General features: G+C 34.5%; 1 protein-coding gene across 3 annotated transcripts in view; it reads left to right on the top strand.

The window, feature by feature from the left end:
- The first annotated feature begins 241 nt into the window (after window positions 1-241).
- Window positions 242-15,585, top strand: part of LOC115215222 (cylicin-2) — a 50,242-nt gene continuing 34,898 nt past the window's right edge. Inside the window, exon 1 of one of the 3 annotated variants that reach the window (XM_029784439.2) lies at window positions 242-1,076. In XM_029784439.2, the coding sequence (XP_029640299.1) occupies window positions 906-1,076 (171 nt within the window). In that variant the 5' untranslated portion in view covers window positions 242-905. The remainder of the gene's footprint in view (window positions 1,077-15,585) is intronic. The other 2 variants (XM_029784438.2, XM_029784441.2) reach the window with 2 other exon arrangements.

The following is a 15,585-nucleotide window of genomic DNA, read 5'->3' as shown; positions in this document are numbered from 1 at the left end:
GAACCAACACGTGTCACAGTTTCATTGAATTATTGTCAGTTATCTCCCCTGTTTCTGCTGACGATCTCGTTGCTAATGTTGATTCTATGTCACTACTACCACCGTGTCTAATATTGCTGTGCCTATCACCTTATTAAAAAAAAAATTACTGCTACCACGTCTTTGACAACTTCTATTACTACCACTACTACTATTATTACTATCGCCTCACAACCACACGTCGCTACTGCAACTACCACCATCACCATCATCTTGCTTAGTAGTGTATGAAGCGAAGTTGACTACTACTGCTACTCCAGTTAATAGTATTGCTTTGACCAGTACTCACCTTTAAAATACTACCACGCCGACTAATTTTGCTGCAACCCTCACTACATCGTTTACTACGACCGCTACCATTGTTATTACTCCTACTACTCCCAATTGCTACTGTCGTTGCTGCTGCTGCTGCTGTTACTCCACCTCAACGGCTGTACGAACATAACCATATGGCCCAGCAGCAGCGAGCACAACATCATCAGCGTCGGATGAGGTGAGGAGAAGGAAGATCGGACTCCCAAAACTAACACACAGACACACCATTTTCCTAGCGATACAGAAAAAAAAAAGAGAAGGGAGAGAGAGGGACCTTGAAAGGATCAACAAACGACCGACACCGCCCGGACACACTCCCCTTTTTGTATAATAATCCTCCTTAAAAAAAAAAAAAAAGAAAAGATATAACGACTGACCGAACCAACCATTTGAAAGTAATCAAGACCTTGTCCAGACAGAATATCTTCATCTTCATCTCTCCTGTCTTCTATCTAAACCTTTTATTCTCATTTTCCTTTCCTATAATAGACATAGTTTATTTTTTTAAACATCGATTGTTTTTTATTAATTAATTAATTAATTGCATAAACATGGTCGCTTTAGAATTTAACACCCTCACCATGTTGCTGCCAATGTTGGCGATAATAGTTTGTGCTTTGGTCTTTGCCTGTGGTTTCCGAAACCCTGCGCAGCCTCCAAGCTTCGATTCTGGTCGACACGATTCCAAGAAATCCACCCAAAAGAAACCCAAGAAAACGAAGGTATTTTCCTTTTATATGAGCATATATTCCTTACACGAGTATGTCTTCTTTGTTTGTTTCATTTGATCTTTAATAATATTTAATTATAATTTTATTTTTATTAACATTATTATAACCATATTTCTTTTATCATTATTTGTATTATAATGACTTTTCTTTTCATTTGATAATGTGATAGAATTCTATACTTCAGATCCAGTTGCCGGTATATTGTATGTCATTAATATAGTCGGTGATCAGCCATAAACTAGTTAACCATCCCACCCTCATCTGACACTACCTTTCTCTCTGTGTGTATGTGTGTGCGGCTTGACAGTGGGGCGAATAATCGGCTCCTTTTTACCTTTACCATTACAATAAATACACCCTATCTTGCACCTCCAAATATCACCCAAACCGTAGCACAAATGCATCACAATACACATTCGTCTTCTAAAACACACCCACGCATACATACATACATACATACACGTATATTTTATCAGACATCGGTGTATTTACCAATCTTCCTTGAGAACAAACCAAACTTGGTTCTATTTTCCACAATGCATTGATATTAAATTTGATCAGTCACATTCTAGTCAAGCTAAATTACCTATTTTAATGCCATTGTTTTCTATCATCTCTAAGCTCTAGTATTTGATACATTCTAATTCTTAAAATATCAATGCAAATATATATATATATATATATATATATATATATAATATATATATATATATATATATACACGCACACAATCACATTGACTAGACAAACCATATTGAGAGAGAGAGAGAAAGAGATGTCCATTTCTCGTTTTGTTTTAAATGACTGTTATCTAAGAAATATAAGGTGCTTATAATGGTTTGTAAATTTTATTGAAAGATAATTTACAGTTTCTTACCATATTTAGGCGAGGTTTGGTCCCCGCTTAATCCACTCATATTTGGTTATATTTTGGTTAGTTTTCTCATTTATGGAGAGTTTGTCTATATTAATATCATGGCTTTTATATATATATATATATATATATATATATATACAGAACTAGCCGATTTATCACTTACACTAGCACAATTAAGATTCCCTGTCATAAAATGCAGTCTTGTCAAAATTTATACATCTGATATACGATCTATGGTATTAGAGTTGAATATTTAGCTAATTACCGACCAAAATCAAAGCATTATTTTCATCTATGCTTTAATTTTTTACATTAAGATAGAGAATACCTTTAAAATTAACGATATGTACGTTTCCTGTCTTAGGGTGGAGAAGGAGGACTTTCACAAAAGGGAGGTGCTTTTATTAGTGTTATTTTTAAATCTGTGTGCCAAATCAGAGACTTTAAAGGGGCTGATTATATATATATATATATAGAGAGAGAAGCTTATTCGAAACCCACAATACGAAATGTGCATTCACGAAATTCCCCTTACGTTGTGGACATATGGTAAATTTTATATATATATATATGACATCGACCTGTATATAATTCGTACGTTTAAAAAGTAAGCCCTTGAGTCGTAATTTCTTTTGGAAGGTAGGAAGGCTGAAGTGTGTAGTGTAATTGATGAATGGAGCATTTCTGATCTTCACACGTACCACCACCAAGATGCTGTCTTATAAGAGGGACACGTCACACAAGATCGTAATAGTTGAACTCTTGAGAGCTGGTTGCTCTCGTTTTGCCTTCACTCGTTTGTGATGCCCTTATTTTTGCGAATCAGATTTAAAGATCAATAGTATTAAGTAGATAATTTTTTATTTCTCTTCTCTGTATGTACGCAGTGATTTATCAATGATTAAAATATCTGAGGCTTCAAAATCACTTTATTTCCATTAGTTCTGTTGTTAGTCATATTTCATAGCCATGTCCTCTTCAAATTTCTCGAATGTCTGGGCACTGATCTTGGATATTGCTGATTGTGCATTTGTATCCGTGCCGTTTGTTGAAGTGGTACGAAGCAGAATTTGTCCTTAAAATAATAATAATTAAGTGATTAGTGTTGAAAGTCATTTTGAACAATTATCAAATAAATGAATAATAATTCTCAGAAATATATCTCTAGTACTTCTTTATTTCTTGAATTTTTTTTTAATTCAAGGAAATCCATTTTACAACTGACCAACTTTTCTGCTTCACACAGTAATTATAAGTTAATTTGTTGACATGTGTGTGTATTATATATATATATATATATATATATATATATATATTTATATTTATATATAATATACCGTAAGGTTTTATTGAGTTACTTTGATTGCCAAGTTTATTGTAATTACCATATGTAAGAACACATATTGTAGATATAGTAATGTGTAGATTCTATTTAATGGATGTATATAATGTATATAAACTTCTACATTCACGACGAAAGTGAGCAAGCAGAAACTTCGAAGTCACTGTTAACTGTTTCTTTTTAGAAGATTAATAAATATACACTAAAACGTATTGAGTAATACTTCAGTTTAACGTGATTTTCTTCCGTATAACTTGATATAAAAACAATTTATATCTATGTATTTTATGAGGATTTCAGTCCGTCAGACCAGTTGAGGGTTTTTTTGGGGTGGGGCTGTTTAGTTCACTATATATATATATATATATATCGTAGAGAAAAATTTGATGAAAATAAGATTCTATTATTTCTCTCCAGACACAACAGGAGATTCTATAATGTTTGTGAAAGAAATGTTTTCCCATAAATATGGGATTTTCATTCGTGTCAGAAGGAAGTGTGAAACGTAAGAGTTATACCTGTTCTGTTACATTGAGATGTTGAAAGTTATTTATAGAAACATAACTGAGGGGAAAATTTCCAGGCACCAGCTGTCTTCGGAATGAAGGGCAGCGTATAGTGTTAGTATGAGGGAAAGATGCTAAAAAAATGCCAAAATTCAGGAGAAATGAATGAAAGTGATTAATAGTAGGATCCAATGAAAAGTTCTAAGAAGTGGGACACATAATGGCTGTAGAAGGGTGGATAGAAGGACAGGAAGGGTGGGTAGAAGGTGGATGCGGTAGTGAGTGAAAGTTTTTTTTTTTTAATGAGTTATTGATCAAGTGAACGAATAATTCTTTCACCGTTTTTATACCATTCCACCTGAGGTTGCATCAAGTTTCATGATATTAAACTACTGCCCGTCTAAATGTTTATATTTGAATTAAAACCTTCAATCATAATTTTATTTATGGACCTTTTTAAGTTCCAAATGATAAGTAAGTCTGTTAATTTATTAAATCCCTCCACATTCTTGATTGCCGCATTTAATGACACATACAACACATTTTTTTTTTTTTTTATGTCTCATAAAAATCATCCTGGGTCCTATATTCAAAGTTTGGCCTATATTATATGCTTTAATGCAATTTTCTTTTCCTGAATATGCGCTACCGAAATTGGGGTGCATCTCTTATGCTGTCAAATTCAGTAACCGAAACGTTGAGGCAGTATATTTTAGTAGTAGACGGGGATTAAATGCAGCACAGGGTGTCAAAAATCAAAGGAGTTGAAGCTATCTGCAGTTCAAGTAGAGAGTTCGCTTATCTAGTATAAAATATTTCTTGTCTCTCAAAGTTTGTTAAAAATAAAGTCAAAAATATGAATCTTCCTGGAGAGATTAATGGAAATAGAGCACATTTTCAGTTTGGCATTATTCCAATCTGCCAGGATTACTTTAACCATTTTTCAGGATTTATTTCCATAAGTTTGTAAGCTTTCTCTGTTGAGAAAATCTGTGTATTTTGCTGCTTTTGATCTAACTTTTCTTTGTTAACTTTGTGAGAATCAGACGGGTTTTCTATGACTGCTTTCTTTTGAATGTGAATTTTAACAGCTGACTTAGCTGTCACTAAGCTATGAAACAACTAGCGTGTTTGTGAAAAGATTGTATGACCTTTGATTGCAACTGCCAACTCATCACTCTTTACAGAGATAGCCACTCTTGATCAAGGTTCTATCCAATGTGGTAAAAATATTAGACAATGCTATTTATTACACATCACCATATTTTACCTCGGTTTATAAGTTCCATTATTTCAACAACAAAAGCATTCACATTTTGTAACTGTTCATAGATTTTTTTTTAATAACTGATAAGTATTTAAAATATAAAAAGAAATATTTAAACAGTCAATTTGTAGACTAAGATTAGACATATTGCTCCCATATTTGTTCTGAACTGATCACAGTGTATTAGTTATCTCTGTTAAGTACAAAGTTCATTAGTACTATGGTTGGCTCACATTTTTTTAAAGAAATACTTTCATAGTTTGTCTTTTATACTAATATTAAATATTTATATCCATAAAATAGATATCGATTTGCTTCTTGTGAATCTTATTGTTCTCATTTCAACGCAGTATCACGTGCCCTCCTGCATATCATATTCAATCTGAAATACAGTAACTTATCTGCACACTGAGTGGGTGCTTAACATGCTTGGTTCTGGGTTCAATCCTGGACCAGGCATTTTTTTCTCATTGTCATCAGTTACCATCAATGTTTCATGTCAGCATGTGGTCGACGGTTCGACAGGCTCTGATGGGCCCAAGGACTACATTATGCTCCAGTGTCAGGCTTGGCATGGTTTCTATGATTAAATGCCCTTCCTAATGTCAACCACCTTACAATGTGTACTAGGTGCTTTTTGCTTGCTACAAACACCCCATGAAGTTTGCAAAACTTCCCAAGGGAAACAACTTTATACTTAAGAGATGAGGTGTAGAGAGGAATAAAGTACGAGAGAAAAGGGTCAGAGTAGAAGAAGCTTGATACTGTAGGGTAGGTACTTGGCTATTTCATTTTAGAAGAGAGGATAGAGGTTATCAGGTGCAGCTGGAAAATGATAAAAATTTTCACTTACAAAGCCTTCTGGTTCACAGATTGCCCATAACTGGTATTGATCTTTTTGTTTTTTAAATAAAATAGTCGAATATAAGAAGAGTAAGATTGTACAAAATAAGTTGTCATGAAAGAAAAATTGCTATAAGAGGAAAAGATTTGATGATTGAAAAAGAAATTAGCAAGGACAGCAAAATATAATGTTAGTAGATTAAAATCATCATTGTGAATGTGAATTGCTTTTTTATTCGACAAAGAAAGTTATCTATGACCATATTCTATCTTAGCATATGTTTTTAAAAAAAAAAGTCAGTGATCTTTTTTTATTAAAGCACGATTAATATTTCACTGGTGTACTGTGAATGTGTTCAGCAGTATAATACAATAAATTCAATTTTATATAAAATGTGTAGAATTTCTGAAAACTTATTGAGAACTTAACAAGAAAGCCTCTGTGTAGTTACTTGACCTTCAAGAAACAGCAGTCAACTTTTCTTCAAATCACATCTGCCATCTTATATAAAGGACACATTGGATCAGTTATGGGCAACTTGTGATCCACAAGACTTTCTAAATGGAATACCTAAGAAAAAAATCACTTTGAATTTTTTTACTAGTGTGGCCCATCAGATGAGGAGGCATGTCTTAGTCTGCTTCTTGAAAAAGGTTGCCCTTGCCTGCATTAAATCATGTAGTCTTAGATATCCTTCTAAAGGTTTGATAGTCTTGGTTGGAAAGCTTTTAATTATAGGTCTGATTAATTAGGGTTCACCTGATGTTAAACCCAAATACCTGAATGCTCCCAGTGCAATAAAAAAAAATTCTGAGTAAATTCTCTGCTTATCATGAATTGGTGACTTGGATTAACAACTAATCCATTTCTGTTTATGTTGACAGCACCCTCTTTAACCTTTGTCTTATCAAATCAAACTTTCTCTCTGGTTTATTATCTCGTTAGAACTGTCTTTCCTTTTCATCATCTGCTAGCTATCTTCTCTCCTGTTTGATAACATTGTAACTCTTTAAACATCTCTTTTACTTGATTCAGTCATTTGGCTGCGGCCATGCTGGAGCACCACCTTTAGTCGAACAAATCGACCCCAGGACTTACTCTTTGTAAGCCTCTATTGAAAAATGCTATTGGTGGTGAGTTGCATAGTGATTGTGAGGTACTCCTAGCAATAAGTTCAAGTTTTATAACAGTTAGTCTCTTGTTCACTCACGAAGCAAGATTCCTGACTCTGCTTGTCTCATTTATTTGCTTCATGGTGTAGAAAGAGCATCCAGCTATGAAATCGTATTCCCCAGCATTATGCTAATGTTCATATTAGCAACATCTGACACACCACTCTAGCATAGCTAATTGAAGGTAAACATTAATTGATTAATCACACTGTTGTAACATTAAATTAAATACATTATCTTCACTTGATCTTTCCCATTTCCTCTCCAGAAGAGGCAATCTATTTTTAAACACAGTTGTCTTTAATAATTCTTTTTAATTTTGGCACAAGGCTAACGATTTTGAGAGGGAGAAGGAAACCATGTTGATTATATTGACCCCTATATCTGACTGGTATTTATTTTATTAATCCTGAAAGGACGAAAGGCCAAGTTGACCTCGATAGAACATAAAGAGCCAGACGAAATACCTATTTCTTTATTACCCACAAGGGGCTAAACATAGAGGAGACAAACATGGACAGACATAGGTATTAAGTTGATTACATCGACCCCAGTGCGTAACTGGTACTTAGTTTTATCGACCCCGAAAGGATGAAAGGCAAAGTCGAGCTCGGCGGAATTTGAACTCACAACGTAACGGCAGCCGAAATACCATTAAGCATTTGGTTCAACGTGTTAATGATTCTGCCAGCTTGTCACCTCACTGTTGTTTTTAATAATAGATACAAAAAAATATATTTAAAGTATTTCTACTAAAACAAGAATCCATTCTGGGACTGGTTGGCAGAAAAAAGGGGCCCTGTCAAACAAAATCCTTTTAGTAAAATAGATATGAACCTTATGAAGATGAGAGCAATTTCTTACAAAACCAAAATAAATTTTTGAATGTGTGTGTGTGTGTGTGTATGTGATAATTGATATTTCTTAATCTTTTTCCTTTCACACTCACCCTCCAAAGAATATGAGGGGCAGTGACATGGCAGAAAAAATGGGAAATATTAACCGCATAACAGTATTTACTCTTAATTTTCTGTATGGCCTACAATATCATACAGGACTGTCATCATTCATTCAGTTTTAAAATGCATGATATCGCAAGAATTGTACCAACCTTCTTTGCATTAATTTTGAAGGAAGTGAAAAAATTCTCTAACGTAAGGGAGAAAACTCTAACCTCTTTTTAACGGAATCATTCCAAGATTTCACTTTTGACTTAGAAAATTTTGAAAAGGCTGTTAATAGTTTATTTCATCCCTCTACGTTCTAAACTAAAGTCCTGCTTGGGTCACCTTTACCTTTCATCTGTTTAGGGCTGACAAATAATAAATACCAGTTGATTCAATTGATTAGTATAAGAAATCATTACTCTTTTACTTGTTTCAGTCATTTAACTGTAGCCATACTGGAGCACTGCCTTTAGTCGAACAAACCAACCCCAGGACTTATTCTTTGTAAGCCTAGTACTTATTCTATCGGTCTGTTTTGCCGAACCGCTAAGTTACAGGGACGTAAACACACCACCATCGGTGTCAAGTGATGTTGGGGGGACAAGCACAGACACACATACATATATATATACATATATACAACAGGCTTCTTTCAGTTTCCGTCTACCAAATCCACTCACAAGGTTTTGGTCAGCCCAAGGCTATATTAGAAAACACTTGCCCAAGGTGCCACACAGTGGGACTGAACCCGGAACTGTGTGGTTTAGAAGCAAACTACTTACCACACAGCCACTCCTATGCCATTATTGTATGTTTTGAAAATATAATATTACAAGAAAGATCTAAACTGTGTTTCATAACATCACAATCACAGTTTCATTATTTTTTAGTTACAAAGTTTAAAATGTGCTTGTAAGTTATATACAGGCATCACTGTCATCATTGTTTTAATGTCCACTTTTCCATGCTTGCATGGGTCAGACAGAATCCATTGAGGTATATTTTCCGTGACTGGATGTCCTTCCTGTTGTCAGCCTTCACTTGTTCCCATGCAAAGTAAGATCTCCTCATGATAGAACAGGTTTCATTGGAATCTTGGAAATGAACGACACTGTTTGTATGACGGTGGCACTCGTTTACAACTACCATGTGATATCAAGATGAGGACACTCACACAGTGAGCTTCTTTCAGTTTCTGTCTATGAAATCTACCCAGAACACTTTGATTAGACATAATTATAGCTCGATGGATAGATATAAATACTTTTATGTTTTGTTTTTTCCTTATATAAACTTTGAAATAGGTAATCACATTTTTGTTTATTGACTATTTTTCTATTATTTGAATAAGACACCTTGGTGTTACTTCATTTCCAGAGCCCCATGCAAGTGTAAGTATTTACCTTGTCAGAAGAAGACATTTTTAGGTCAAAAATGAAAGTGCATTTATGGGCTGTTGCTTTAATGTCATGTCACACGCCCAATGATATATGAGCTTGATGACTTGAACAAAAGGTAATTTTGCTTAGGATTGGTACATCTCCATATATGTATCCATCTCTTTGATCTGCGATTAACATTTGAAACGCCTAAGTAGTTAACAATTGTGTTTTGCTCTTGTTAATTAGGAATCTAAAGGCAATGCTTAGTGGCATTTCTTTTGGCCTTGTGTTCTGAGTTCAGATGTTACTGAGGTTGATTTTTTTTCCCCTTTCATCTTTTCAAGGTTGGTCAAATAAGTACCAGTTGAACACTGGGATCAATGCAATTGATTTATCCACTCCCACTAAATTTACTGGGCTTGTGCCAAAATGTAAAACCACTGGGCCTCACGGAGGCAATGACAAATGACCGAGACCTTTGGCAATATGCTATGCTTGAGAAGACCCATCAAGCCAAGTGAAATTGTAGTCATGGGAGATACTGGTGTCCTACAACTGGCTCCCATGCCAGTGGCACATAAAAGCACCCACTGCACTTTCGAAGTGGGTGGTATTAGGAAGGGCATCCAGTCGTAGAAACCATGCCAAATTAGATTGCAGTCTGGTGCAGCTCCTCAGCTTACCAGCCCTGATCAAACCGTTCAATCCATGCCAACATGGACAATGGACATTAAATGATGATGTTAATTAGAAATTTATTTAAAATATTTAATGAATCCAACTTCAATAATGACATCACACATGCTTTATAGTATCTGACCAACAGTCTACAGCTGGCTATATTATTGTAATTTGAATCTTTGATAGTTTCATTTTGTAGAAAAATACTTTCACTTTTTGGCTGGAAACCGCCTACTTTGACAAAATATTTTCTCTTTCATGAACCCTGAAAATGAAGTGTTAGAATGTTTTATTTTCAACAATGTTAGTTTAATAAATTAACAATTTTTACTGATGTTGATGTAGAATGAACTCAAAACCACACAATATTTATATCTATATAGCTTACTGTGGTATTCATTCAGAGATAGCACCTCTTATGGATGTACCATGCTTTAAAACACTATTTATTGCAGGAAGCCAGGAGTCATCCTAGCAGTGGCTAATGAGAATGCTAGATGCATTTCGATCTTGATGAGTCTTGCAGTAAATTTGCATTTCAACAATGTATTTACATCACATGATACATAGATAACTATAATATATATATATATATAGGAGTGGCTGTATGGTAAGTAATTTGCTTACCAACCACATGGTTCCGGGTTGAGTCCCACTGCATGGCACCTTCTACTATAGCCTCAGGCTGACCAATGCGTTATGAGTGGATTTGGTAGACGGAAACTGAAAGAAGCCCATTGTATATATGTATGTGTGTATATATATATATATATATATATATATATTATATATATATATATATATATATATATATATATATATGTGTGTGTTTGTCGTCGTCGTGCCCCCCCCCCAACATCGCTTGACAACCAATGCTGGTGTGTTTACGTCTCCGTAACTTAGCAGTTCGGCAAAAGAGTCCAATAGAATAAGTAGTAGGCTTACAAAGAATAAGTCCTGGGGTCGATTTGCTCGACTAAAGGCGATGCTCCAGCATGGCCGCAGTCAAATGACTGAAACAATTAAAGGAATTATATATACATACACGTTTTAAATATACTCACTCACACAAATATACATGTGTACAATAGGTGCAGGCATGACTATGATAGGCATTAGTATGCCTGTGCGGTAAGAAGTTTTCTTCCCAATCACATTGTTTTGGGTTCAGCTCCATTGCATGGCACTTTGGGCAAGTGCCTTCTACTGTAGCATTGTACCATCCAAAGCTTTGTGAGTGGATTTGGTAGAGAGAAATCAAAAGGAATCAGTTGTGTGTGTGTGCATGTGTTATGAGTAATGCAAACAATGTCCTTTGTTTCTAATCTTCCATGAAAGCATGTTTGGCCAAGGAGAAATATTCCCTTGCTTCGAAACAGGTGAGGATTTAGCAAAAAGAAGGTCGTCTGACCATTGAAAATCTTCCTCAACAAATCCTGTCTGAATCATGCAGGCAAGGAAAACTGGACATAAAAACTATGATGATGATAAATGTACATTCTTTGGCAGTCAAAAGTGAAAATCCGCAGTAAAAAGAAGTTAAGTTTATTCAGTTAATATATAAAATTCCTTGGAATATTTAAAAAAAATTTTCTCCTGCTACTTTTAATCTTTATTGGAGCCATGTAATAAGCCTTGTCTACAGTTCCCTTAAATATAATTTTAATCTTTTTGTGACCTTTGATCCATGCTTAGAAAGAAATAACCATTGTATAGATTCAATGGTTTCTTTCTAAATTGCTTCCTAAAATCTCTTAAGTGAAAAGGGAAGTTAATACATTCTGTAGTGAATCTATAATGTATAGATTTTGTTTTTTCTTTATCTAGGATAAGTCAACAGACAAGTGTAACATCTGAACAATTAATTGTCACAACTGTTTCATTAAATATTATTTATTGTATATAACAAGAGTCATAGTATGTAGGTAATTTCTCAAGGAGCTGAGGTCACTGCTCTCAGTCATTTGTCATTTTGTGACTAATACTCTTGAAAAAAAAAAGCTAAGCATACTACACAATCTCATTTTAATTTCTATAAATTTTATGGCTTGTGTCTCTTAAGAATTCATTATATATGGTCCTCATGCAACACAGCAGCTAAATGGACATAGGCATGGCTGTGTAATTAAGAAGTTAACTTCACAACTGCATGATTCTTTGTGAAATCCTGTTGTGTAGCACTTTGGACATGTCTTCTAACACAGCCTCTTGTTGAGCAATACCTTATGAGTTGAATTTGATTGACAGAAACTGTACTGAAGCTCATCAGATATAAATGTATGTTTATGTCTGAGTGGTTAAACAAGTTACTGGCCATTCTGTGTGTTTTTGCACATTTTCCATGTTATTTTGTTGTCCCCCTGGCCTTATTTTATTAATTCATTAATGTATATTAACAAAAGATATAAACACTAATAATAAAATAAATATCTCAAGGAAAACCCTTGAGATATTTGCTTTGCATCGAGTTACAGTTGCTTCTTTATCACACTTGCTTCAGAAAGATATGTTGTCTAGCAGTTGTGATAGAAAACAAGCAATCATCATCGTTTAACGTCTGTTTTCCATGCTAGCATGGGTTGGACAGTTCGACTGGGATCTGGGAAGCCAGAAGGCTGCACCAGGCTCCAAAAACAAAGATGATACAAAGAAACAACTATATCACACAGATATGGTCAATTATCCAATACAAACATGATGCATTTCTCTTTCTAAACCTAGTGGAAGTAAAACCAAAGTTGGGTGAACCTCCAGTGAGATTTGAACAAAAAAATTTTGTAAGATGAAATTAATGGTAGACATTTTACTTTGGAATCTACCAACTTTGCCTCTTGACCAACCATTAAATTGTTAAGTGTTAGTATTTTCTAATGAAAAAATTACTAGTGCAAAGCGTTTTGTCTGTCTACCAACTCTCCAGTTATGCCATCTACTGCCTTAATCCTTTAACATTTAAGCTGGCCAGATCTGACCTCTCATACCTAGCCTACAATGTTATTCTAAAAATAAACTATCATATCATTTAAATCTCAAAACTACAAGATAATGCATTGATTAATTCAAAACTATGTGTAATTAATAAATATTACATATGACAATAATCTGAATGCTTAAGGGTTTAAAAGCTAATCAGTAGTAATAATCTAACTGTTTAGCATTCAGATTACTCTGTCAAATGTAATGCATCATTTTCATTTAGATTGCTTTAAATTAACTGTGTGTTATCTTGTAGTTTTGAGGTTTCAATGATGTCATTGTATAGTTTTACAATGACATTGTTAGGTAGGTGTGAGAAGCCAGATCTGTTTGACCTGATGAATCCTGTCAAATCATTCAACCCATTCCAGCATTGAATACTGGACACTAAATGATGTGCTTGTTTAGAAGAGAAGACTAGAATCAATTTAGGAAGTTAGAATATCTGTTTGTTAGCTGTTACTGGGTCTCCATCAATGTTAACCATACATATGTACATGTAGGGGCAGGTATGGAAAAGGTATTAGCCCCCTCCCCATAACACCTGGCTTAAAAAACCACCTCTTCCCCTCTTGAATATTAACCCCACTTAGCTATGGGGGACAGTTCTTTTTTTACCTTGCAAGTTACTTGATAACCTCTCTAGTACTGTTGGCATGAAAAAAAGCACCCAGTACACACTGGAAAGTAGTTGGTGTTAGGAAAGGCATCCAGCCATAGAATCCATACCAAACTTGACAATGTGGTACAATGTGGCTCTGTGGCTCACTGGATCCTGTCAAATTGTCAAACCCATGCCAGTGTGGAAAACAGACATTGATGATGATGTTTGGCAGTTCCCTGAGTATGCAAATTTCCCTTCTCTGGTATTTATCCAAGGAAAAGACCACCATCTTAGTCTGAGATATAGCTTGGCACCAGTGTCACCACAAGGCATCTATCCTAACCTTCTAAAAAGATGAAAGGCAAAGTTGACATCATCAGGATTTGAACTCAAGAGCCACAACAGATATTGCAAGATATTACACCCAATTTGCCACCAATGGTTAGATCAGTGGTTCTCAAACCATTTCTTGCCTGTGGGCCTCTTTGATTTCTATTATACTCTGTTGGACCTCCATAGCCATTCACTGTATATAAAAAGCAATCTTACTGTATTTTTATAACTAAATATAATTATCAATTGTATAAAAAATTTTTTAATATTTTGTGTATTGTAAAAGTATGACCAATTTATTGGCGATAAATTTTAACAAAATCCTATGTCAACAGCAGATGAGAACCACTGGATCAGAATTAAAATGTTGACAGGGTTTACAGTTGTTTTAGTATTGCAAATATTAGTTTTGTCTTTTCTTTTAAATTCCTGTGATTGCCATCTTTCATATTACCTGTTGGAGAGTAAATATTAGATCTTGGTCCTATAAATGTATATGTATTGTAGTTAATACTCTGATTGTTTTTCATATAGGCCCCAATTAACCTTAATACCTTTCAATGAATAACATGTTAATTGTTGTTGTTCTGAATGTTATCTTAAGTCAACACTGCTTTGATAAAATAAACAATAAACTTCATCTTTTTGACATATTGATCTTTGACCTGGCTTTGATTTGAGGATTTATAAATGTATGTCAGTTGATGTATGCCTATCTGTATATCTATGATAATTCTCCTTGGATACATCAACAAAAAAAAACTATTTTAAAATTAATTAGGCTTAATTATTTTCTTTTTTGGATTCTTTGTTACATGCTGTCTCTTTATAGTATCACAATAAAATAAATGAAAATAAAAATCATTATAGGTTTAACCCTTTTGTTGTCATATTTCTGTTGCAATATATTGGGCTGTCCGGAAAGTTTGTGCCGATTTATAGCAGCTTACCTTTCAACTTATTTTAGAACATGGTTGAGCCCATAAAATAGGGTTTGTCTACACCTCCATTTAGAGCACAGTTTAAGCTATCTTTTTGTGGAAGAAGATTTATGTTCCTATAACCCGTGTTAATTCTCTAAACCCTTTAAAATGGAAGATAAGAAAGTTCATTTTTGGCACTTGATGCTTTGGGAACCAGACAAAAATTGCTGCAGCTGGGCTGGGATGTGTTACCCCACACTCCATATTCACCAGTTATTGCTCCTTCAGATTTCCACTTATTCAGGTCTCTGTAGAATAGTCTTTATGGTAAAAATTTCAATTCCTTAGATGACGTAAAAAGATACCTTGATGAATTCTTTGCCATGAAACCACCTCAATTCTGGGAAGAGGGTATTTTCAGGTTAAAGGAAAGATGGAGACACATTGTGCAGCAAAATGGTTCATATTTGGTTGATTAAAAATGTAATAACAAGTATTTATTGACCTTTTTCTTTCCTTTAAAAATCGGCACAAACTTTTTGGACAACCCAATACTATCTTTGTGGGGTTGACTTTGCTTTTCATCCTTTCGGAGTCAATAAATTAAGTACCAGTTACATCCTGGAATCGATCTAATCAACTGCTC

Source organism: Octopus sinensis, linkage group LG8, assembly GCF_006345805.1.
Source record: "Octopus sinensis linkage group LG8, ASM634580v1, whole genome shotgun sequence".
In the NCBI taxonomy this organism is placed as follows: domain Eukaryota; kingdom Metazoa; phylum Mollusca; class Cephalopoda; order Octopoda; family Octopodidae; genus Octopus; species Octopus sinensis.
This window is presented reverse-complemented; position numbering and strand designations above follow the sequence as displayed.